Consider the following 26,555-nt stretch of genomic DNA (forward strand, 5'->3'; position numbering starts at 1 on the left):
TCCGTGCCGCCAGGGGGCGCGTTGGGGCCGGGCCGCAGCAGCCCCGCGCCTTCCGTCCCCGCCGCCCACCCCGCGCGCAGCCGCCGCTCGCGGAGCCGCCCGCAGGCCCAGCCGCCGCCCTCCGCCGCCCCGCGCCCGGCGCCATGCCCAAGAACAAAGGTGAGGCCCCCCCCGGCCCCGCCGCCCCCTCCCCTCCCCTCCCTCCCCGCGGCCCGGCCGGCCGCCTTCCCCCGGCCTCGGGGCCCAGCCGCGGCCTCCCCCCCGGGGCCGGCCCCGCCGGCGCGGGAGGGAGGAGGGGAGAGGGGGGGGCCCCGCGGCCCGCCCGGGGCTGCCCTGCCCCGAGCCGAGCCCCTCCGCCGCCTCCCGGGGGGAGCGGGGCCGCCCGGCCGCTGCCACGTGTGGGCCTGCTGCACCGCGCCCGGCCGCGGCCCGCCGGGTGGGGGCGGAGCGGGGTTGCAGGGCGGCCGCGGTGGGGTCGGGAGGGTCTGGGGGTGGGGGTGCTAAAAAGCCCCGTGAAGGCGGCGGGCGGCCCCGGGCGGCGCGGGGGGGTTGAAGGCGTGGGGCTGTGCGCTGCTGGGAGCGTGGCGCTGCTCGGGTAAAGGTGGGAGGTGGAAACGGGGAAACGAGCACAACGGCCGGATCTGGACGGGGCAGTCAGACGTGTCGTGTGGAAAACAGGCACAAAAATCCCCAGAAGTCTGATTACTTCGCTTATTGTTTTCACAGAATCATTAGGGTTGCAAAACTCATCCAAAATCACCTGCTCCAACCATTCCCCTACCACCCCTGTTGTCCACTGAACCACATCCCTAAGCACCACGTCCAACCTCTCCTTGAACACCCCCAGGGACGGTGACTCCACCACCTCCCTGGGCAACCCGTCCCAACACCTGACCGCGCTTTCTGAGAAGAAATGTCTCCTCATTTCCAACCTGAACCTCCCCTGGTGCAACTTGAGGCCGTTCCCTCTAGTCCTGTCACTAGTTACCTGTGAGGAGAGGCCGACCCCCAGCTCCCCACACCTTCCTTTCAGGTAGCTGTAGATAGCAATAAGGTCTCCCCTGAGCCTCCTCTTCTTCAGACTAAACAACCCCAGTTCCCTCAGCCGCTCCCCATAGGACTTGTGTTCCAGGCCCTTTACAGGTAATAACACATACTCTTTTCTCCACTTTTAAAATGTAGGTAAAGGAGGTAAAAATAGACGACGAGGTAAGAATGAGAACGAATCAGAAAAAAGAGAACTGGTGTTCAAGGAAGACGGGCAAGGTGAGTTCTCAACTACAGTTTGCCGGTGCCATTGTTTTCAGTCAGATATATAAGTGACACACACAAAACGTCTGGATGTCTGAGAAATACAAAGTTATTCTGGAAGAGAAAGAGGGATTCTTATGGGGGTTGTATTTGAATTTTAAATTACAGATTGAGGGTAGAAGGGTGACATTAGGAAAAGGGAAATGTTAAATAGCTTCACCACTTAAGAATGAAGCTTGCCCCTCCCTGACGTTATTTGATGTGCAATACTGTATGTATGTAAGCGTTCTCTGGGGATCCCTTGAGTTGTTCTCTGTGAGGGGCTGTAAGCAGCTAGCTTAGCTGCTCTTTCCAGCATTTGCTGGTTGTCTTTTGGATGCGTGGTCCTGCTTCCTGTTTTATACCAACTGCAGCGTTTCCTGGGTCTTTCGCTGAGATCTCTGAAGTCACTGGCTGAAAAGTAACCTCAGCGTTCTTCCACTGTCCCCGCTTGGCTTAGATGAATTGCCTGCCAGGTTGGGGGCGGGATGCCCAACAGGTATTAAAATGGGAACTATCAGAAGGTCCTGACTTGGACGTGTTCAGGCAAAGCAAGCAACAGGAGTATTTGGCTGGAGGGTGATGGCTGGGATTCCCCTGTCCTCTGCCTTCTGGTGACAGTGATCTCACCTGCCTTTTGGCTTACCCTGTCCTGTGTGTTACACTCCTGTAGTGGCTTGCATATACGTGAGTGCTTCCCTGGTGACCAGCTGAGCACTAAGAGCAAATAAACTAAGGCTTGTGAGGAATACTGGCAGAGTGCTGACCTTAAATGGCTGTAAAGACGGCACCATCTTAATGCATTTTTTTAATCTTTTGCTGAAATTCTGGGAAAGTTGTAAGTAAAACAAGTTGATTTTGATGCGCCTATAAAACTCAAAGTCCTTTTCAACTTCCAAGCAAAATCTGTTTAATGAAATCCACTCCGTTTTTAATATTATGATGTGGTTTGTTGCACTGTCTAGCTTGTGGTATGGAAAGCTTGTAGAATATTGAAATACGGCTCGGGCTAATTGAGAAAGTTCCTTTTCCTGGCAAGTGTGGGTGGTCAGATAATGTTATCATTCTCACAAGCTATATTCCTTTCAGTTAAGTGGTGATATGTTATGTTGCAAACTTTAATACTGTGAGTAAAGTACTTCAGTAGTGATTTCTGCATCTGAATGAGGGAAGCAGATTAAAAATAATGTGAGAGATGGCAAGGATGGGAGGGATGCTGGAGAGAAGCTTCCACAGCTGAAGCCTGGTAAGCACAGGGGTGCCTTTCAGACAGTTCTTGACATCATCAGAAATTGTCCTTGCAAGCAGAACACTTTTTTTCTGTAGAAGGGATTCAGAGTGTTGGTGGGGTACACAGAAGGTGCCACTTCTTCCTCTTCCCTTGGTAGTGACACATGATTTTGCCAGGACAAGAGTTGTGTTGCTGTAATTAGCTTAAACTCTGAGCATGACTTGGTAGCAGTAAGAATCATCTTCAGTAAGCATGTAACGGAAACAAAAGTGTGGATACAACCAAGAAGGACCAGTGTTTGCAAACATTAACGTCAACAACGATATGGAAATTCCATCAGCCCGTGTGGCTGAATAATCGTCCTCTCAGGAGTTTGTGTTTGCTAAAATGTTACAGCAGATTTTGGTTACAAGGACAAAAGATACCACTTGTTTTATGAAGCTGTTCTTATACTGTAGCTTTGCTCAAACTTCCTGTCTCTTTCAGAATATGCCCAGGTGATCAAGATGTTAGGCAATGGAAGACTGGAGGCATTGTGTTTCGATGGTGTGAAGAGGTTATGTCATATCAGAGGGAAACTAAGAAAAAAGGTAATTCGGAAACACTGCAATAGAAAAACAGTGGCATTATGCATGATAAGCAATTGTAAAAAATTCTATGTATAGCTCTTTACAAAAGACAGTATTTCTAACTGGGAGAGGGGTTGCCCAGAGAGGCTGTGGATGCCCCATCCCTGGAAGTGTTCAAGGCCAGGCTGGATGGGGCTTTGGGCAACCTGGTCTGGTGGGAGGTGTGTAGCTGGGGATGGGGTTGTGGGAACACGATGATCATTTCAAAAATCAGCATGCGGTATCTGAGACTAGATCAGTTCTTAGCTTAGCAGGAGAACTTCTGTTTATATGAGTGACATCCAGCAGAGGAAAATGGAGGTGTAAAAGGGTTGTCTAAAGCCATTTTTTTTGTATGCTATTTCCTAAAACCATTAAGAATCATGTTTTGATATCCTTCTTAGTTTATTGTTTGAACTTGGGAGGAACTATTTATTGTCATCATCTCACTGGTGACTTACCTGGGAATAGTTCTGGTAGGGGGATTGAGGAAAAATGTACAGCTTCCTGCAGGCACCCCAAATGCCATCACTTCATTGTCCACTTCATCAGTTCCTAGAAAGATGAAATGCAGAGCTGATCTGCAAAACTTTGTACCTTCAGGGAAGTTACATTTGCTGTCATAACTCTGCCATCTTTGGATGGTGTCGTCTCTTACACTTTTCAGACGTTACAACTTTCTGTCCTTTGTGGTGCATGGTACTGAAGGGTCTCAATAAAAATAGCTGGTCACTGTGCTCATTGTGGATTTCATACCTGTTAGTTTTTGGAGACCAGTGAACGCATGTGTCTTGGTGTCAGCGTGAGCCCTGCTAGCTGCCAGCAATACATTTGTTACTTGAACTGTTGAAGGTAATGAAGAACGCTCACAGATAAAAGTTAGGCACTACGGAATCAATTTCTCACAACGGAAAGCATCACTTCACTATTCCTCGTGTCAAAAGGAAGTCTTAGCTGAAATAGGCTCCTTCTACAAAAACCAAGCTAGCGTGGGTTAGAACTGTCTTGTGCATTTATATCCGCGTGTCCTCTTCTGCAGGTTTCTGGCTTCGGTTTGACTGGTGAGCGTAGTCAGTTAGGAGAAGCAGCTCCATTCATTTCCTTGGGTTCATCACTGTGCTCGTCCATCACCCCCTTCGCCAGCTCTTTCTTTCTTTCTTTTTTTGCTGTTGTGGAGCTCAGTTCAGAGGGGTGGCTTGGTGCAGTATTTCTGTTGTTCTCCCAAAAGTTATGACCTAATAACCACCGTGCTGGCTAGAAGCCCTTCAAGGAAGTTTGATTTACCTTATTTAGCATATTATGGAGCTATTACTAATAAATCTACAGATATTAATAAGCTTGATTTTGCTGTTAAAATATGACATTGGGTATTTCCAGTTAATTGGTTAGAAGGTGGAAACGGTAACTGTAGTGTAATTTTAATGTCTTTCAGTGTATATATATGTGTGTGTGTGTGTATATATAAATAAATACAACATATGCTTACTCTTTCAGGTTTGGATTAATACGTCAGATATTATACTGGTTGGCTTACGAGACTACCAGGTAAAAATTCTGTGTAATTAGCTACTGAAAAATAACTTATAAGCCGCTTTATTTAATGTTAAGTTGCAGCAGGTATCCCGAGTAAAGTGCCGTCTAATTTTTTTTGAATTTGTGTGTAGTTATTCTAAATCATGATTTTTATTTTCCTTGTATTACAGGATTGTCATGACTAGATGACAAATACCTGGTACAACTTGTTCTTCCAAATTTAATTGCACCCTGAGACTTTGTTGGCATCTCACTGGCCTTAATGACATCACACCTGAACTTTTATTTTTTTCCAGGTGTAGCTGTTTGATGCTTGGGTCTTGTGATATAAGGAAGATGGAGCCAAGCACCAAACTCTTTATTGTGGTAATCAGAATTTTGGATCCTTGGTGTTTAGGCTTTTTACCTTGAAAGACCAATTAATTGCTGATTAGTTTCTACTTCATCTTCCAGAAACAGAGTAATATAACTTTAGCTAGCGTAAAGGTTAATGGAAAACAGTTGTCAAACTTTCATTAGGTAGATGTTTTTTCATGAATTCTGGTATTGTGTTGTCAGTTAGTCAAAGATAGATTCTGCTTCTGAAACGTACATTATAAAATTGTAAAGTATTTAAGGTGTTGTCATTTACTGCATATATTGAATTGCTTAAAACTTTCGCAGTGACCACCAAACACCTCACTATGCGTATTTTCTGAAGAAAGATTAATTTTAAAGGCATGGAACTGAACTTCTCAAGTGACTTAGAATAGGACAAACTTAAATACCACCCAGCAGAGATGAAGATATTCTACAAATGAGCTTTTTTTTTTTAAGCTCAGAATTAAAGAAAATAGTGGAACAAGATATTGCTATTCCATAAACAATATAGGTGTTACTAGTTAACTGTAGTTAGTAGGGAGGTTTTTTTTTTTCTTCATAGATGACTAATAAAGTCTAATAAATCTTTATTTAGGATAACAAGGCTGATGTTATTCTAAAGTACAATGCAGACGAAGCCAGAAGTCTGAAAGCATATGGGGAGCTTCCAGAACATGGTAAGAATCTTCTTAGTTTAAATTCAAAGTTCATATTGGACAAGAATATGCAGTGTGTCTTGACTTGGTATAATTTCATTCTTTAACTTCTTTAAATGCTTTTTTAGCTAAAATCAATGAAACAGACACATTTGGTCCTGGAGATGATGATGAAATCCAGTTCGATGATATTGGAGATGATGATGAAGATATTGATGATGTAAGTAGTAGACATGTATTTTGTATCACATTTGTCATCTTTGGCAATAAGCTGTTTTTCAGTGTTTTTTAGAACAAGTAAAACAATACATTAATGTTCAGAATAGCTTATCTTGTCAAGGATTTTATTCTTAAAATAATTTTATGATAGCGTATTCACATTCTCAGTTTGCACTGCTTCGAGGACCTGTTCTTTCACTTCATCAGCTCCTGGAATTCTTTTCAGAATAAAGCTTCTCCTCAGACCATCCTCGCAGTTGTTTGAGGTTACTGCTTCAGAAAAGGGTTCCGTTCTCTTTTCTGTCCTACAGTCCTCTTCTAGTTCACCTCTGTGCAAAGCATGTATGCTTAGTGTCATACTATTAAAACTTAAATGAAGAGTAGTCTTCTCATTACCTTTAAGATGCTCAAAATCAAAGTAAATTGACCCCACTGACTCAGATTTATGTTGCAGTGCCTATCTGAGTGATCGTGTGTGTGTGTGTGTACGCATGGGGGAGGAATTGCAGTTACAAAATTCACCAGCTAGATACTTGGATGTAGCTGCATACTGAAGGAGTGGAACATCTCCCTAAGTACTGCTCTCTGAACTGTAAGCTCCTTACAAGGGGCTCATGTTGGAAAGCAAAGTAGATGATACAGGAAGGTTTAGCAGGACTAGTAGGATTTCCTGGCATCTCCTGCAAAGTAGTCTGGAAAGACCACTCAGGGAGCCTGCACAAAGACCTGTGGGTCAGTTCCCATGCCATGTGGGGCAGATTTGGCCAGTTCATTTGAACCAAGATGAGCCATAGACAATGTTGACCCAAATTATGTTGGACACCAATTGCTGGAATAGGTCACAGGTTACATAGATGATTTGAGGACTTGCATAACCGTGTAGGTTTCAACTTCCTAGTTTCTCTGTAGCTTTAAAAATCTCACCATCTAATAGTAAGTAAAGAAACAGTTGAAGGATTTGTTTTGTTTCTTAAAAAAAAAAGACCTTAAATCTCTTGCGTGCTGTGAATTCCATAAAATCATAAAAAGTTTCACCTTAGTCGAACTAAAGTTAATCATAATCGTGAATTTGCGGATTGTCACATTCAGCTGTGTTACTGCTTATCACTAACCCGTAGTAACTGACTGTGCACATTCTTACGGTAGTAAAATTTATTATAATTGAAATTAGAATCTGCGGTGAAATCTTTTCTATGATGATTTACTTTATTTTGCAGTAGAGAGATGAATGTATACACAGTCAGCAGGCTCAGAGGATAAGTAGTAACTTATAGAGCCAGTGAGTTAACTTAATTGGATAGACTGTTGTAATTATCTCCTGATGCTTTAACTCTTCATCTTTTTAGTCGTTTCTCTGAGTTGGTGATATGGCTAATTCTCTTTAAATGCTTGTATTATTTTGACCTCATTGAGGCTCTCAATTTCGATCACGTATTTTCAAAGTATCAAAATCTTGATAAATTTTCTTCAGACTTCAAAAATTGCCCTTTAGATCTGTCAGTGGTTGAGCTTACTGAAGGTTTAGCTAGAAATGCTTTCTAGTACTGCATGTTTTTAATAACGAAGCTACTTAAAGTGCTAAATTGCTGTATGAATATTGCAAGAGTAAAATTTCCAAACAGATGGATCTTTGTGTGGGATAATATATTAATGTGAGCAGCTAGCATTGTTTTTAACTTTATTCAGCTATGCAATATTACAATATTCTTTAAGAAAGGAGCTATGAAATATTACATATCCTTTAAGAAAAGAGCAAGTGTAAGTAACAAAATATGAATAATCTCTGAGGATCGTTGCAGTCCACTTAGAATGAATTGTGGCTTTGAAAGTCAGAATTAATGTGAAAGACTTGGTGGAGCCTTTCCTGGGCTGCTCATGTCATAAGGATGGTTAGAAAACTGTTCGTTTTGCCACTAAACTTGTGTGGATAGTCAGTACTTAGGGACCTTACCCTTAAACTCAGTTTTGGCTTTTGTTCTTGAGAATTGTGAGCTTTTTTTACATCTGTACTGTTTATATGTGAGCATGTTGGCATAATTGCTCCCTTATATAACTGTAGTATCAAAACATCGGTGGAAAGTGGATGTTTGCTTATTGAGAAAATGGGATACAAGCTGAGGTAAAAACATTATTGTAGTGAGTTCAGGAAGTTTCCTGTTTTGACTATAAAAATAGCTTAAAGACAGAATTGATTGATTAAAAATCATGTGAAGAAAATTATTATTTTTTTAATTTATTTTTCAGATCTAATTTGGAACAGAGGTTTACATTCCAACTTTCTTCCTCCAAGGATTGTTCTACATTGATATTTTGATTATTTTTTGGGTGAAGTCCCTTTCTTTTAAGAAGACTGAAAATTCTCGGTAAAGAGTGTAGTTTGTTACATCAAAAGGATTTATTTTCAATGTTTGTTTTAAAGTATTTATATTTCTTTAGAGATGGATAATGCTGGATTATCACAAAGGCTAAATGAATTGCCACAAATATTTTGTCTCTTCACCAATTAGAGCTTTTACCTCTGGATGTAAGTGAGATACAGTGACATGGGCTGTAAAAGACTGCATTTTTCCCTCTTCTGCTTTCATCACTACAATGCAGTTAATCTTGTATTTTGAAATAAAAGTTGTTTACCCTGTAATTATCATGGATTTTGATTAAATGCCCAGTTCAGATTAGTATCAAAACATACTATGCAGTGTCTGCCCTTATACCCCTTGCCTTGATGTTAACTTTGAAAAGATTTTGATAATGTAAAAGGAAGGCAGAAAACTGCATTTAAATTCATAATGCGTGAATCTGCTTTTCATGTCTACTAGCATGCTGCTATTTTTATACTGATTTTGATAATTAAAAACACTCATTATTTCGAAGATGTAAATTTGCCACAGTGGAGAGGTAGAAAGAAGAAACAATGAAAAGTAAGCAGCATCTCAAATTTGCAGTTGTTAAAAACTGTCTTGTATGCATAGCTCTTCTGTACTTTCAGTACAGTAGTTAAGCTGTAGTTGCAGAAGATGAACACTGGGTGGCACCCAACTTAACAGGGATACCTTAATACAAAACATCAGCAGTTGGGTTTGTACTGAAAAATACGTAAAACAGTTTTTCCCCCAAAGTGAATGCTTAACATTCTTGATATGTTAAACATGTAGAATATTTTTACATTATAGAAAAGGTTATGTTAAAGAGTAGAGTTTTATTTTAATCTTAAACTCCATGCAGTGTAAGGTACAACATTAAAGTTTATGTGAACTTTGAATAACGATATAAATGAGAAATTACACTTGTGTCAAACGTAGGAAAAGAATCTTTTCATCCAGGATGAATCACTGAAACAAATTAATGGAAAGATTCTTCTCCACCTTTGGACTGGAGGAGTCAGTCAAAAAGCTGAATAAAGACTAACATCATCATGCAAATATTATTTTGTGGTAGCCTTAGTTTGTCTTCAATTATGTATTTAACAACTCTGAAAGCAGGTTAATGCAAAACTTCCTTTTGTGCCATAAAAATCTGATTCTTGACACTTGTATTCGTTATACAGTCCTTTTGGTATGATGTAAAGTGACTACCCCAATAGATAAAAACAAAATGGCTTTAAATATTGAGTGGCCTCATTGCTTTACATGATTTTTGAGGAGAAGTTCTGTGCTAGATTTGAACTTCCAGAGCTTTTAAGATAATGTCCTCTCTCTTACATTTTTCCCTCTTCATAGTATCTCTATACTTTATTGGATCTGATCTTATTCTAGGGATGACTGTTTCTTAGTATTGAGTAGTTTTGCCAAATGTTTCATGGGTTTTAAATGCTCATTGTAAAAATTTGCTAAATATTGGGAAAAGATGCTATTGACACAGCATTCTTACTTCCCTGATGTTAAAGTATATAAGGTTACTGTCTGTCTATAGAGTTCAATTGTGAATCAACATAAGAATTGTGAAGTTTCAGGATAAGGTTTATAAACCATTCCCTAGCTTACTGGTGTCCTCAGCCTATTTTACAGACTATTGAGCAGCTCTGAAAATGGTTAAAAGCTTTCAAAACTGGGCTTGAGGTCCAAGTGCAGATTTCTGTTCAGTTGTGCTAGCAGAAAGGTTAATGATTAAAATACAGTGAATGTTACTGAAGATAAAAAATACTATGGAATTTATCTTGCCAAAAACAGTATTGTACATAGGGGAAAAATGTAAAGTGCGCGGTCACTGCTAAGCAGAAATACAGATGAGTACACTGCTGTTGCAAGGAACTTCTTTCTATGTACCAGAGTTCTCTGGTATAATAGATACTTCAGCTCTGGAGCAAAGATGAAATTCTGTTCCTGGCAGAACTGGTTCCAGTCTTTGTCAGTAACAGGCTTGTGTCTGGTTCACCCAAAACTCTTCAGAGCTTTTAAGGAAATTTCCCATTTATTAGTGCTCTGACTCAATGCCACCTCATTGACGTTTTCATGCTAGGCTGCATTGTCTTTGTTGAATACATTCCCTCATTCTCAGCTAGAGCTTCTTTCACAGAGCAATCTGGGCAGCTTTATATTGTCTCTTTTTTTGGGGGGGGAACAGCTTGCACAAGTAGCTCCCTTTTCGGCGTCTCCATGCGAAGAAGGAGGTAAAACAGTAGCTGCCAGGTGGGGGATTACAAGATTACTGACTAAAACCATGAAAGGTGCTCCATCTGTAACAGTATTTTCAAAGTAATTTTTTAATAAGACTTTCAATGTTGGGAACTGATGCTGGCTTTTCACCTGTAGTGTAAAATTGAAAGTAGAGATTCAAAGATGAATTTTCTGCTACTGAAGTGTAAACTTTGTGTTCTCCAGGATGTTTCACACTTTGAGATCATTTTGTGATTAAAACTTTGAAACACGATTTTTGTTCGTTGTTCCAGATTTTATCTTCTTTGTCTCTATGCCTCATAAAGGTGGCAGCTGCATGCTGCTTTGGACAGCCCTAATGCTTTTCCACCCTAATTCTTTGCAGGTATAGTCCAGACACACACATTTTAAAAACATATGGTTTAAAAAAAAAAAAATCTTTCCTCAAAAGGAGGAGGAGGAACTGGTAACCCATGATTGCTTGGCTGTGTGCCATTTACTTGTTACTACTGATAGGTTATATATAACATATGACTGTGCGCTGTATGTGCTACTGTGCCTATACGTGGTACTGCATACTATGGCCATGAATGAAAACGTGCTGATGACTAAGGGTGACAGCTTGCTCAGTGTGGTACCTGGCAGTGTTCCTAACCAGGTTCTTCGTGACAAACTGATTGGACTTGTGGGGTATGTAAGTTGTGAACCACTGCTTCTCCCTGTGGCCGTGAGGTAAGTCTTGTTTTCAGGTGAGATGGGTTGTTGAAGCTTGCTCAATAACAGGAGCAGTCAACCTAAACCATAATCATTTGCTATTACTAAACATGAATGTCATGGGACCTGAGTCTCTTACTGGTTCAGTAGCTCGAGCCTAGTTTTTTGACTGTGAACACCATGCATGAATGTTAGAAATTAGGACTTGAAAATTAAAATAAGCACGGCCTTTTGGAAGATCTGTGGGAAGAGGAAAGCATTGTCTGAAATAATGGAGTCGTCTGAGTGCAGTTTCGTTTGTACCTTTAAACTTGATGCCTCTTGCTTTTGTGAAGGTCATTGTTGGCAATGCTTTCTCATTCTGACACAAAGCAAAATGAATCTTAATTTATTTCTCTAGATGTTCATGCCCTTTGGGAAAGGTGGGAGAAGGGAGGGAGAGAAGGGAGGATGCCAGGGAGGATACACACACGCTCGTCACACCAAGCATGAGTTAGCATTCCTATTGACTAATTCAGGTTGCTTGAATCTTGCAATTCAAATTCAGTGTGGAAGATCAACTTTTTATTTTATAATCAGTCTCAACCAAATAGAGAGACTAGCTGAAAATAGTGAGTACCTTCATGTAACTCCATCTAGGAAGTAGGTATTAACAGCAGGGTACCACTAGAAGCGTCTAAAAATTTGTTCCTCCTTTCAAGTGTTTATTTGTTCCTGGGCTGCATTTGGGATCCAGATGTTTTAATTAACACCAATTGTATTTTTTTGGACTTTAGTTTCAATGCTTAGTGTGACAAAAATATACAACATTTACAGATAAGATAGAGACAAGTTGAGTGACCAGGTTTTTTTCTTTTCAATCACATATATAATGTGTAGGCTGTCAGCACAGACAATGTTTCTACTAGTAGTTTGCACACTTTCTTCAATTTATTGACTGCTGTGGTAGGCCTTGCCTCTAGCACTTTGTATTTGCTGTCCCATGAATTAGATTTTCTTCATTTTATTAAATGTGTAGACAGAAAGGACAGTTGCAGAGCAATTTTATTTGTATTCAGGCTGTCAGCTCAAGAAAGGAAAGTTTAATCAGAAGCTGAAAGAGACTCGGTGACAGTTAAGGGGGCTGTTACTGCATCACTTGCCTAACAGCAAATGCTTTTTTTGAAATACTTTTACTGGATATTCTTACACATTCACTCCTCCTGATTGTAGAAGTGGGTAGCTCAAGTCCAGTGCCTGATAATTGTGTGTCTAGGCTGTTAGGCTGCTAGGAGTCTTTTCTGTGGTCATTAGCATCTATACTACTTTATCAGCCATACTCTTCTTTATAGTTGTTTAATTAATTTTATTCCCACTTGAAGATGATCATTGGCAAAATACCCTTACGTGTTCAGCCTCTAGAGGGAGGAGATGAGCTACCCAAAAACCATCAACAACAATAACAACAAAAATTTGGTGTATTGCAGTGACCATATTGCTTCAACTTCTTAGGATTTTCTGTCACAGGGTTTGGGGACTCTGAGTTGCCTAGGGTGTGCAATAATTATTGCCAGGAATGGAAACACTCAAGATATTTTTCTTCCAGTCCCTTGAAGTAGTTCACCTTCTTCCTAAAGAACAAGCTGATTGAAGCACATAGGCATGGGCTAAGGATGCAAACCTGTCACTGGCAGCAACGCTTGATGGATGCTGCTGTCCCCATTTGTAGTAGGTGCAGTGAGGATCAGCAGAGACAAGAGGATTGCCCTGCGGCGCCCGGGCCTGCCTGGGTTGTACGTTGTTCCTCCAGAGGGTTCAATTTTGTGACAACCCTTGAGCTAGTGACAGGAGTCTTTACAGTTGCTGTATGAAGTCTGCAAAGAAGGGAAGTGTGGTGCCTGCAGAGTGCTAGGCCAAGGGAAGCCAGCTGATGTAATCTTTTTGGATTTCAGCAAAGCTTTTGATGCTTTTTCTCACGGTATCCTTCTGGACAAGATGCCCAGCATACAACTAGACAAATACATAACGTGATGAGTGAACAACTGGCTGATGGGTCTGGCTCACAGGGTTATAGTAAATGGGGTTACATCAGACTGGCGGCCAGTCACTAATGGGGTTCCCCAGGGCTCCATTTTAGGGGCAGTCAAAGCATCAATGCTTTTATAAATAGAAAAATAAATATAAAAGCATCAATGCTTTTATAAATGATCTGGATGCAGGACTTCATACTAAGTACGTTTGTGGATGACACTAAATTAGGAGGAGCTGTGACTCCCTTGAAGGTAGAGAAGCCTTGCAGAAAGATCTTGACAAATTGGAGGGCTGAGCAATCACCAACTATGTGAGATTTAACAAGCAAATTCTGCACCTGGGATGGGGCAGCCCTGGATATGTGAACAGGTTAGGGTGCCATGACCGCTTCCCTGGGGAACCTGTGCCAGTGCTTGACCACCCTCTCAGCAAAGAACCTTTTCCTATTACCCAACACTCACTAAAAATATTAGTATGCCACCTGTAAGTGGAATAAATGCTGGTACGGGTGTATTGGTATACAACTATCAACTAATGAGAGAACTGTTGAAAAGTAGAGAGGGGGGGTAACAGGAACAGCCTCAGTATTGAAGCTCTAAACCTCAACAGACTGCTTCCTTCTCTTTCCATCCGCTCCCCAGTTTGAACTGATGCCATCATCTTGCTAGGCATACTTTCTGCCTACAAAGGTAGGAAGAGTGATCTCATGCTTCATAAAATGTTGCTTTAGGTTTTAATTTAATCTTGTGCTTTACTGATATGTCGGCTTGATTTGTGAGAGGAAAAACAGTATTTTGACTGAAACTGTTGTAAACTTGTGAAAGTCAAGATTAACTGTAGTATTTAGCATATGATAATACAGGAAATAATATGCAATTATGAAAGAGAAGAATATAGCCAGTAACAGAATATATAGGTGTTATAGGCAGTTTTACCTATGTAATGTTAGAGAATCGAGGAGAAAAGAAACACTGAAAATGTGAGTCTGATTTAGGGCATGGCGAAACATTTAGAAGAAACAGCTTGATTGCCAAGTATCCAACATCTTGATTTAGATTGAGAAGAAAGCATGACTATTTCTAAACATTTTCTATAGATTGACGTCTTCTGACTTAATCTTTAGTTTTTCAGCCTTCAAACTGATCTGTACTCTTATTTCAAGAGGATTTTCATTCACTTTTTTTCTGAACTTGTATAATCAGTTACACATATTGTAACATATAAATGTTATTTTACAGTCTTACATTCTTCATTTTGCACAATAAGGTTAAGTAAATCTGTTTTCATCTTCCTGTGAAAACCTGCTTCTTCTGGCTCGAAGTTCTTGAACTTGTAATTTTTCCCACGTAATGTCTGGTGGTCTAGTTAAGTGTCATAGCAAAATCTTCCTACAGGGACAGCTGTGCTGGTAATGAAAGTTGACGATACCACGCTTCCATTTGATATGGTCCTGGGTCAGCAGCAGCAGCAGCCTTCTGTCCCTGTATGCCACATCCCCACTAGGAGGCTCTGCCAACATTCCCTCAGTGCTACCACTAACCCAGCTGGGACTACTGTGTTCTTCAAAAGGTGTCCTGTTGTGGCTTTCTCTAGGTCTAAATATGCTAAAACAGGGAAAAAATCTTCACCCGGGCCTTATTTCTGCCCAGCTCTTGTGAGGGAAACGGACAGACTTGAAGAAGCCATGTTCTCCTGATATACAAATGTTTATTCAGATCAGAAGACTTATAAGACTCTTTATATCCCCTTTTTGTGCATGCATTTCTTTTGGTCCATATATTTTTGCTATCCACAATTTACAGACCGGTTGTCTCATACTGTTCATCGTTGAGATTTCATGACGGACTTTTCCAGGTATCTTTATCATGAGAAGTATTGTCATCATGGGAACACAGCATTGTTCCTAATAGCTTAATATGCCTTAATAATTAACCTTCCTGTGTCCTCCCTTTAAAAATATTCTTTTGATTTTTACCTCAACACACCATGGGTGAACTTGGTAGGAACTCAGTTACCAGTTTTCCTAATGACATGGTTACAGTGGATGACACTTAATGGTCCTTCCAATATCTATCTAAGCAAGTTTTATTTTTTCTCTCTCCCAAAACTATACTTTCCTCAACTGGAGTGCATTCATGTGTAACTTTATCTTAGGCATACAAAGTAAAGGTGTTTAGCTGATCTGTTTTATTCCAGAAATTTCAAAAGATCAGGGACTGTTTGTTAACTGTAAGCTGTAGCTAATTGTCTGTTTCAAAATAACTTGGTGTGCGTACTGTAGCTAAATGTTTTGTCAAGCCACAGGCAATTTAATATTATTCAGAAATATTTTCAGAACTGATTTGTATGGCAACTACATCAAAGTGTACATAACTCACTAACCATAATTCGGTTAGAGGTATCTTATCTTGACACAATTTGCTGAAGTCTACAGTTACTGTTCTGTTAGACTAAAACCTTTCTTCTAGCAGCAGTCCGTTGCTTATATGCGATAAGAGATGGAGTGCCCAAGGGAAATTACCAGCACAGTAAGTAGATTTGGAATGTACTGAGCATGGATTTTCCACCCACACCACTACATAGCTGTTTCCATTAAAGTCCAACCTCTGCATTCAGAAATCCAGAGGTGGCAGACAGAGTAATGTTCTGTTTCTTGTTCCACCTCCCATCTCCACCACATTTTATTGCACTTCCCCATTAGTCCCATTTGAATCTGAAGTAACAGGGCTACAAGTAAAACGCGTTGCATCTCTTGCAGTATCTTGGAATGTTTCAGCTTTGGAACATCAACAAAGCACTTCATAAACATGGAAAATTAGCCAATCTGTGTCAAATTGAAAGGGTAGTCTGGACCCTGTCATCCTGTGTTTGTGATTACCAAAAACGGGTAGAGAAGAATGCAGGAAACAGGTGGTATGCAATAAAGTCTGTCTTATTCTATAGCTTCCCACTGCCAACACTTAGCAGTTTGGGGATTCCCCAGCTGGAGCTCGCTTTGTCATGATACATCCTTCCCTTCTCAATTAGAAAAATGGGGAGTGAGGAAGGGAGTTGTTCAGAAAAAGAGAAGAGATTTTTGATTCTACAAGTAATCAGGTTGCATGTGTGCTCTGGGGCTGTATCAGGAACCTGGGCTGGGCATTCCACTTGAACCTCAGGTCATAAGCTTCAAGTACTCAAAAATACATGTTTCAGTGGCATCACTTCAGGACAGCAGTTCAAGATTCGTTCTTTTTGGTCAAAATGCGATTTTCCCTTGGAATCTGTTCTACTGCTTACAAACAGCTGTAAATCACTGAGAACACTGTATGTACTAGCAGAATATTTAAAGAGTAGGTTACAAAGGGAAAAATAGATTCCTCTTTCAGGACTGAGAAAAACTTTGGGTCAGTTATTTTCATTGCCTACTAGGAAAGTGCTAGACTTTCAGATCTAAATCCAGTCTGTCTCCAGGCCCTTGATGGGCACTCCCCGCCCCATCTGAAAACACTTCACATCTTTGTTCTCTGCATAAAGGTACAGTGGTGTCTGCCTCACTTGCTAGCAGCCTGCTGCCGTGGAGCAGAATCGCTTCCTGCGGTGGTGGTGGAGCTGCATGGGGATTCTCTGAACCTCTTGGTTTTTATTATTATATTTTTATTATTACTTTCCACAGTAATAATAATGCATGTAGTTTACTTAACTGAAGTATTATATCCACGCAATTTCTTCAGACAATATTATTAAATTATACAATAAGAAGTCAGAAGCTACGGAAACCTTGTTCTTTCTTGAGCTGAGCTGAATTAGTGTTGGCACAGGAGTCTTTTCAACTAAAGTTCCCCCACTGTAGTTCTACTGTGAAACTACTCCCTTAATGGTGCTGAAGGCCACTTTTCCATTGATTAGTATAGAGTTGAATATTGGGCACTTTATGAAGCTGGTGTTTGTGTTCCCAAAAACAGACATGGTGTTTTAGATGCAGTTTCAGCGTAACAGCGTTCTTTACTGCAGTCTGAAACAAGCATATGGTGTATGATTTTAAAGTGTGCTGGTAATTATTCTCCCTTTAATTGTAATATCATACTGTATGGTACTTTCTTCTCTTGTCTTGCTTCAGAAGACCTGTGGCTCTCACAAAACCAGAAGTACTGGCAGGACTCATCAGTCTCACGTTCAGATGCACTGAACTCTACCTTCATTTCCATCTACCTGATCTAGTAGGCAGCTAGCTTTCTGCTGTGCTCCCTGCAGCATTGCTCCATATTTACTCTGGCTAACAATAACATCATTTGAAAATGAATATGTTTCTTTGAAGCTTATTATCAATCTAATACTTTGTTTTACCAAAGGGAGTATAACTTTAGTCAGCGGCATTTGTATTGGCTAAGCATTACTGGTGCCTGAAGTTTCTAAAGCATTCACTGTTCTCTAGCTTGCTCATTCTCCTGTACAGATTGCCTTTATGTTCAGGGGTCGAGTCTCAAGTTACCCTGGAAGGCTTGTCCACTGTTGAGCCCTTGGAGTGCTCGCTGGCTCTGAAACATGGGACATGAACTTGACTCTGAGAATCAGAGAACTCCTTGACTGACTTCTCTGTTAGAGAAGGTAACTGAGGGACTCTGTCTCAGTGGAGGAGTTGTGTGAAGTGAAAAAATATGATTGGGAGATATTGCAGAATAAGTGTATAGATTCACTTTTTTTCAGGCTAGCTTTCATCTTCGGTGCAACCAGATGTGCCTCTGTCTTTGGTGAAAAGTGCACCACAGACTGCAGTATTGGTTACCGTCATATCCGTGGATATACAGACCTGAAAACCTTTGGGAAAATAAAACAATTCTCATGTTTTATGGATTACCTGTGAAATATTTTTGAAAAAGCTTTCAACTGTGTGTTCTTAAAGCTGGTTTTGTTAATAGCCGTGGACTTGGGAGAATAAATGAGATTCAGACTGTCACTGTGGATTTGTGAAACAAGTCCGTGTTCCACAGTACAACAGTTCCACAAGAAGACAGTTCTTAGATGCACCCACGTCTTCAGCTTAGATTGGGACTTATGTTAAATTCAAGTTATTTTGTCTTGAGGCTATTCTCCTAAGATTTTTTCAACTCTAAGTTGTCAAAGTTCAGCTCAATCTATTAAAGTATTTTGTTTGTTTGTTTGTTTTTTGTTCTGTTTTGTTTTCTTTCCGAACTACATGCTTGCCAAAAGGGATTGGCTGCATAGCATGGATGTGGAAAGGCTTTTATCTATTATTTCAGTGATTTCAGTTTGTTAACTTAGGGGTAAGATTCAGTGATCAGTTTTATATCTACTGAATCCCAGCTGAGAAAAGTAAAAGCCAGTACAGAGGGTAGGATAGAGTTCTCCTACAGGAATGGCCTTCACAGGTACGCTTACACTTGTTTGAGGTTTGTTTGGAATTAGTTTTAAGTTTGTGTTTATAGAGAGCATTGTTCTTAAGTATATAATCAGTTCAAGTGTTCATTCTGTAAGATCATGTGGTGCTTAGCTGCCTGCCAGGTCAAGCCCCAACACCTGTACTGGTGCACTGGCTTATTACTCCCCAGATGCAGCACTTGGCGTTTCCCCTTGCTGACCTTCATGAGGATTCTGTTGACCCATTTCTCCAGCTTGTCAAGGTCCCCTTTAATGGCAGCACACTCATCCGAGGTGTCAACTACTCCTCCCTGTTTTGTCATCTTGTAAACTTGCTCAGAGTACACTGTCACATCATCCAGGTCATTGGTGAAGATGTTGAGCGATACTGACTTCTGTACACCGCTAGTGACTGGCCTCCAGCTGGACCTCGTGTCACTGATCACAACCCTTTGAGCCTGGCAGCTCAGTGGGTTTGCAGTCCACACTACTGTCCATTTATCTAGTCTATATTTCATCATCTTGTCTGAGGATGTTATGAGAGACAGCACTGAAAGTCTTGTTCAAGTCAACATAAACCACACCTACTGCTCTCCTTTCCTCCACCAAGCTGCTCATATCACCTTGTCATAGGGGAGACAGGATCTCCACTTTGTACACCAGTTCTGACTACTCCCAAACACCTTCTCATTCTTATTATGTTTGGAAATCATTTCTAGGAGGATTTGCAACATCACCTTCCCAGGGACTGAGGTGAGGCTACCTTTCCTGTAGTTTGTTGAATCTTCCTTTTTGCCTTTCTTGGCAATAGGAATGACATTTGCTTTTTCCCAGTCCTCAGGAACATGCTCTGGTCGATGTCATCCTTCAGAGATTAACGAGAGTGGCCTCACAATGGCATCAGCCAGGTGCCTCAGAACTTGGGAGTGTATAAGGTGCATCTCATCAAGTGTCTTCTGGTTCTAGTTTCTCCTAGCTCCTCTCCTAGGGACCCGTTATGCCCTACCATTTCTCCATTGAAACCTAGAATACTGGATCTAAAGTCAAATCCAAAACAAAAGGAAGAATTCATATGTGCAGGATATATGGATATATATTACTGTCTCTGGAGATATTTTTTTTTTTGGTAAGAAAAAACCAACCACCCCACACCTCTAGTCAGGAGACTAGCAAATTACAGTGTTCTCCTGAATATGGTAAAACAAGTTCTACCTGTGGCACCTAAAAAGGTGACACATGAAAATCCTGTTGAGTGTAAATGACCTTATTGTCACTTGCCTAAGATTATAGAAATCATGTGGACTCTCATTAGCATGGCAACCTGCTTCTTGCAAGTATTAAGTCCACTTTGTGGATCTAAAGTATACAGGTCCAGCCTTCTCTTCTGCACCATCCGACATTGCTAGAACAGAAGTCTGTGGCCACGTAGAGGGTCATAGTGGTAGGACCAGGATTCTCTCATAGGTCTAGTTGCTTCAATTTCCTCTGCTTCAGAGGATGATCTATAACTCCAGTTTGATGAGAATAGAATCATTTTTATTTTTTTTAAATATTATTTTGTTGAGATTTAAGCATCAAACGCACTGTTACGATTTCATCTGCTCCATCATGTCAAGCTGTATTGAAAAATATGGAAAAATTATATTTTGTTCAGGAGGGATTGTCGTTCCTATGCACCTCGTTCCTAAGTGATAAAGATTATGACAGTCCATGGATTTACAGGCAAATGATAATCTTCAATAGTTCCTTACAGAGCAAGAAAATGTATTGCAATTGAGAGACTTGTTTTCTGTATTGCAGCGTGGGAAATTACGGGGCTGAAATGTTATAGAATCAATATAGTTCACAGCAAAATGTGTGTATTTATACCAAAGCATTTCCCACACAGCAAAGAAGGGGGATAATGCTTTGAAAACAGAAGGCCAGACTAATTAGTAATTTAGGTTACGTTTCAGACATGGTAGAAGGAATGACTGAGTCTAGATTCACATTTTAATGAAGTATGGGACTAAGCCAGAAAGATGAATGGGTGCCATGGCAAGGGAGTGAGGGATGTGGATTTAATGCTGTTCCTTAGCTGAAGTTTCTTACAACACTTCTACCATTTCCATAAAGTGGGTTGATGAGAGGTGTTGTCTCAGTTACATAACTCACCAAGGTGTTTCCCTTCTGTAAAATCATCTCTCTGCAAACAGGCTAGGTGACAATCTTCTACCAGCACTCATGAAACCAAACAAGTTAATAAACAGATTATTTTAATAATAGGGTTTTAATAATAAGACATTGTGAAGACCGAAGGCCTGCTGCAAGATCATAAAAGTGTTGGTTGGAAGGCACCTCTGGAGGATATCTTTGATTTGGACTAGCTCAACACTAGATTATGTTCCTCATGGCTTTGTCTAAATCTTGAAAAGGCTCAGTGACAGAGGTTCCTCCACCTCTCTGTTCCAGTGCCCAGCTACTCTCATGTTGATTTTGTTTTCTGATATCCAGCCTGAACCCCCTGAGCTGTAAATTGTGGCAATTGCTTTCTTAGACTAGCTAGCTGAAAGAAGAATTTGGCTCTGTTACTTCTATAATAATCCTTCAAACAGTTTTAGACTGGTGTTATATCACTTCTTAGCTTCCCTTTTAGCAAACTAAGTCTGGCTCCTTCAGCCTGTCCTCTATAGCTTTCTTACGAGTCCTCCACTGAACTCTCTCCAATTTCTCCATGTCCCTCTTGACCAGAGGTATCCAAACCTGAACACAGTATTAGTATTACAGGTGTGGCCTCACCAGTACCAAGTAGAGATTATCAGCAAAGTTCTCTGGATGTGTTGGCCACACTTCTAACGTAACCCAATATGCAGCTTCTTTTACAAGAGCATGCTGTACATTCACATTCAACCCAGGGTGCACCGTCCCCCTCAGGACCACCATAACCCAGCCAGGTACTTCCCAGCCTGTACCCATTCAAGGGTCAATCCAGCTGTCCCATGTGTGGAACTTCATAGAGATCATGAGGTCTCTGACCAATGCTTAAGTTTCTCAGGGTCCTTCTGGGTTGAACGGTCAGCCACTTCCCCGAATTTAGTGTTATCTGCAGATCTTCTGAGAATTAATTCTGTGTAGCTGCCATGTTGTTAATGAAGGCACTGAACATGGGTGCCAGTACTGACCCCAGGATGTTCTGCTGTTCACCAGCCAAATGTTGAGTTATTGACCGCTCCCCTTACAGCCTGATGGTCCGGCCAGCTTTCAGTCCCTCTAACAGTCTATGTCCAGTCCATCCTTCTTCAGTTTCCAGAGGGGAAGGCTGGAGGAGGTTGTGTCGACAGCCATACTCTAATCAAGGTATATTACACCCTCAGCTCTGCCCTTGCCCACAGAGCCAGTCATTCTATCATACCAAGCAGGTCATACATGATTTGCTGCACTGGGCTGACTATGACTGATTGTGCTCCATGACCTTTATATTGATTGAGGTGAAGTTGACTGCTGCAGAGTTCCCTGAGCCATCCTTCTGGCCTTTTTTAAAGATTGATAATGGCCTCACAGACATGCCCGCGAGACCAGGAAGACCTTCCAGTAGCTTGTGGGGGAAACCCAATGGGTGTTAATAGACTCAGTTTCTCTAATTAGCCTCTAACTTGGTCCTCCATTGCTGGTTGCCCCTTTCCCTTCCCAGCTGTGCTCATACAGGCAGTATGGGAGTAGGCTAATAGGCAGTAGGCCTCTGAAGGCAGCAGAAAAGGCAGCAGGAAAAAAAGCATGGAGTAATTCATCTTTTTCATTGTTGTCTGTTGTCACTAGGAGCCTCCATCAGTAGAGCCCTGTTTTCCTTGAAGTTGCTTTTCCAACTAGCATGCCTACAGATCCTGTCTCGTCCTCATCAGTGCCCCTGGGCAGTCCCAGCTTCAGCTGGGCTTTGTCCTTCCTGATTTTGACACAAAGTACCTAACACTACTTTTATACTCCTGTTTGCTGCCCGTTTTTCGTTTTTACTCTTCTCCACTCCCTCTTGTGTGCTAGTTCACCAAGAAATTCCCCTTGCAGCCATGCAGACCTTCTCCTGAAATGCCCAGGCTTCCTGCATTACAAGATGGTTCGTTACCAGGCTCTCAGTAAGTCTCTTCCTAAAAACTCCCTTGGGCATCTTTCCCCTTCACAGCAGCTCCACGGGGGATCCTGCCTGGCAATGCCTGAACAAGGCCCTGTTTGCTTCTCCAAAGCCCAGGGCCCCGACTCTGCTGCTCACCTCCCACCCCTTCCTTTCAACCCCAACCTCCAGCACGTCTTCTCAGACACATCACCTTCAACTGAGAGCCTTCTCCTTTGCAGCTACAACGGGTAAGGAGCTTTTAAAGCATTAAACAGAAGTAATGCACTTTCCAGTTTTGACTGGAATTATGGATATATAGTTTCAAGTTTCACATGAGGGCGAGAAAGCTGTAAACTGCTCTGAGTTCATTATATTTTCAGCTTCTGGAGAATACTTTTTAAATATGCCTGTAGTTGGAATTCACTGAGAGTCTTCAGAGGTAAGAAATTATGACTGTGCTGTGCAGATTCACTCCTTCTTCTGCACACATACTCCTTTATCTTTCCTCAGTGACAGTAGTTTTCAGAGAGGCTTACTACAAAGACCAGTCCCTGTAGTGTAAGAATAATTAAAAGGAATGAGATTTTTAGAGGCAAAAGCTTCTACTTCACGTAACTTCTGCTGATTAAAGAAAAATGCAAAAAACAATCCAATACCCTTTACAAATTATCAGAAATGTATATTTCAGTATGCTGTTACCTGTATCCATTGCCTGCTCTCTTGCTACTTCTCATGAAGGGGATGCAGTTCTTGATGTAAGACACGTGCCTTAGCCAAAATTCTTCCTTGTTCTTCTATTTCTGCCTATTTAAAATGATGTCTGTCAAGTCATAGTGGTTTACTTAAGATAATGCAATAGTTTTATCTACTTTTGATAATTTAAACTGCACAGAAGATGGTCTTTCTAACTATTGCCCACTTTTATTGGGCATCTGAACAGGACTCATGAATGAACGTGGACAAATTGCTCCAATTGCAGAAACAATTGTGTGCCAGTAGGAAGACATGAAAAAGATGTCTAATTACAATGCAGTTTAGAAGTGATTAATAAAAATATCAATAAAAATGAAATGAAATTCACCTGGACTTTGACAAGTTAGAGGAAAAATGCAATTGGACAATGGAGATCCAACAGATCATCCTATGTGAAGGTCTTGGGTTGGTCTGCCATTCCTGGAAGAGGATCATACAACAAATAGTTTGAGTTCTGGACTGGGATCAAGGCTAATTTGATTAGAGGTATATTTAAAAGTAGGGAACAAAGCTGGGAAAGGCTCATTTAATGACAATACAAATTCAAGACAAAAAAAAAAAAACAATAAATTGTCAAAGATCTACAATTCAGAAAATACACTAAGTGACTGCAAAAAAATGTTATGGATTTGGTATAGTTCTTTGCATTATTTACAGAGAATCTGTAATACCTATTTTAACTCGGTAAAAATTACCAGATCTTTTTATCTTTTGATCTCTTTTATGTTAGCTAGCAAGGTCTTAAATTGTGTTCATAAACATTTACACACTGTATTCACTATGTTTGCTTAGTTATAACTCCTATATAATTCAAAGCTAGTGGAAGCGATATGTTCCATGAATTGCTGCTTTTCAGCGAGGAAGAAAACTGATGCTTAATTGTATATGAGAGTGATCTTTCACCTGTGGAATTAAGTTAAGTTAATGTTTGATTAACATCTGATGTTTACTCAAATTTTGAAATGTATGACTACCTAAGTACATTTCTGTGAAGCATGTAAAATTATTTTACTTCTTCTAGAATATATATTTCAGATTTCTTTGTTGATTGTTTATACATTATAAAACAAAGTATCAGATTTTTCTGTTCAGAGGTGGATTGTGTAATTTGTTGTAACTGGGCTGAAGTTAGTGGAGCTCAGCCTGAGGATCTATTTCATTCCTGATGAACAAGTTTTGTCAATAGAAACCTCCCCCTTTTGTGTTAAAATGTTCAATATAATATTTTATACTCATTGATTTGAGGCTCAGCTACCTTTTTTCAAACACTGCTTGCTTCAAAAGTACTGATCTCATTTTAATCACCAGGAGACTTTTAGACTGTATCTATAGGCATATCCTGATTTATTGTGCTTTGAAGCAACCGCAGAAGCACCGTGACCAGTGTCGTGGTCTTTATGTTTGAGTGCACCAAGTCACGTGGATGAATAAACATCCTGGTCTGTGGAAGTTAAGGAAGAATGAGAATTGATCATGAAAGTAAATGAAATCCTCATCGTTTGCAATGTTCTTTTCCTCTCGTTCAGCAAAAGCACTCAGAATTCAAATTCTGTTTCCCTACACTGCGCATGTTTGAAGTGTATCTGCAAGTCACTGATCTTTCAATGCATCTGGCTCTGTCACAGATTCATATGGTAAAAATTCCATAGTTTTGAAAGTGTACCTAAACCATGCTGACTTCTCTCCTCTTTTTATTATATCTATATCTTATTGAGAGTGCTCAGAAAGGACGAGACACTAGACTTACATGCAGTATGCAGAGAAGTTCCCCTGGAGCCTGCAGATGGTCTCACTGTGGGTGCAAGGCAGAGCTCTCCCTGCACATGCTGTACAGCTTGTGAATTTATGTCACGGACATACCTGGTCTATGTTTGAGAGGTTTGCATCCCCACTGTAGCCATGACTTCCTTTCAAGATGATTTACTTTCTCATAGACAGGATGCTAGTTTAATCAAAAAAGTCAAACAAAAATGAATTCTCTACTGACTACCATTCAATGCGGTATAATTATTATTCAATGATAACAAAACTTAATTAGTTTAATGCTATTTTGGGCATTCAATCAGAGCTGAAGTATCTTAGGATTTGGTATTCCATAACCTTGAGAACATATCAAACTGGAGAAGATCTGTTCCTGTCCATGCACAATCTTCCTCTAAATGAATAGATGTACAGCTGGGGACAGAGTGCTCCTGTTCCTGGCAAAGTACACTGGTTCAGTTAAACAAAAATACTACAAATAACTGCAGGCAAATATCAATCACTTCAGCAGGTGGTGAAGAGAAATGTAAAAAATAAAAAGCGTTTCTATGGCTGCAGGGCAGACATTCTTTCCTTCCTCGGCAAGGCTTATCTACTCTTGCCTCTCCCAGCAAATGCTATGACTGTGTCACATCCTGTTAAAGCGTGAAAAGCAAACAGAGCTTTTGCCTTTTCCTTGCCTAATAGTGCAGTTAATAACCTTTAGTTTAATCCCACAATCAAAAGTAATCCAAAATTCATCAAAATCTCACCTGTTCACCCCTTTTCCTCCCCCCAGTGATACCTGGCCACTAATATGCAAAACAATAAATAACAGAGCTCTTGTAATTCATGTCTCACAAGGTTTTGAATCTGGAGGAGAAGAACATGTGTTTGGTGGTAAATAAGGATGGGCTCATTTATGGGAGAACTGGAGGAATAGCATGTATCACTCTTTTAATGAAACATTGATGAAAAAAATATTCAGTTTAAATTAGGTGTGAAATAGGTTTGTGCTGCATTCCACCACTGTTCCTCCCACTGCTGAGCTCAGGAAAGCAGGGTGTGTAGGCAGTTCTGTGTTTGTACATGACTTAAAATGCCTGTGCCGTCAGTAAATAACGCAGGACAAGGTGATGAGAGAAGTTGTCTCTTTCGCTGTGCTTTCACTTATTTTTGTGAAGACAACACCAATAGTGTCAGCCTGATCCAAGTCAAATAGCTTCAGCTGAATTTCAAAAGGTACCAAAAATGTGTGAGGCCAGTGGGAACTTGCCCCTAGGATGAGGCATTCTGGGAGTATGAAGAAGAATCACATATGGCGTAGGATATTAGGGTAGAAGATCTGTGATTAGCATAATGTAGTCTTTTTCAGATATGTATTTTCATGTGGAGAAGAACTAGTAT

General features: G+C 40.7%; 2 protein-coding genes across 2 annotated transcripts; both read left to right on the forward strand.

Annotated features, from left to right (window-relative positions):
• Positions 1–8: 8 nt before the first annotated feature.
• EIF1AX (eukaryotic translation initiation factor 1A X-linked) lies at positions 9–10,763 on the forward strand. The gene is made up of 7 exons (XM_080576384.1): positions 9–159; positions 1,183–1,266; positions 3,008–3,111; positions 4,624–4,674; positions 5,618–5,699; positions 5,807–5,898; positions 8,142–10,763. Exons 1-7 carry the CDS (start codon positions 144–146, stop codon positions 8,145–8,147), a joined length of 435 nt encoding a protein of 144 aa, XP_080432510.1. The 5' UTR covers positions 9–143; the 3' UTR covers positions 8,148–10,763.
• A 142-nt stretch (positions 10,764–10,905) lies between these two features.
• On the forward strand, positions 10,906–25,374 carry LOC308187949 (uncharacterized protein). The gene is made up of 5 exons (XM_080576394.1): positions 10,906–22,329; positions 22,586–22,677; positions 22,786–22,903; positions 23,036–23,094; positions 23,596–25,374. Exons 1-5 carry the CDS (start codon positions 22,325–22,327, stop codon positions 23,652–23,654), a joined length of 333 nt encoding a protein of 110 aa, XP_080432520.1. The 5' UTR covers positions 10,906–22,324; the 3' UTR covers positions 23,655–25,374.
• Positions 25,375–26,555: the final 1,181 nt, after the last annotated feature.

The sequence above is a fragment of the Anser brachyrhynchus genome, assembly GCF_964034855.1.
Source record: "Anser brachyrhynchus genome assembly, chromosome: 1".
NCBI classification, from domain to species: Eukaryota; Metazoa; Chordata; class Aves; order Anseriformes; family Anatidae; genus Anser; species Anser brachyrhynchus.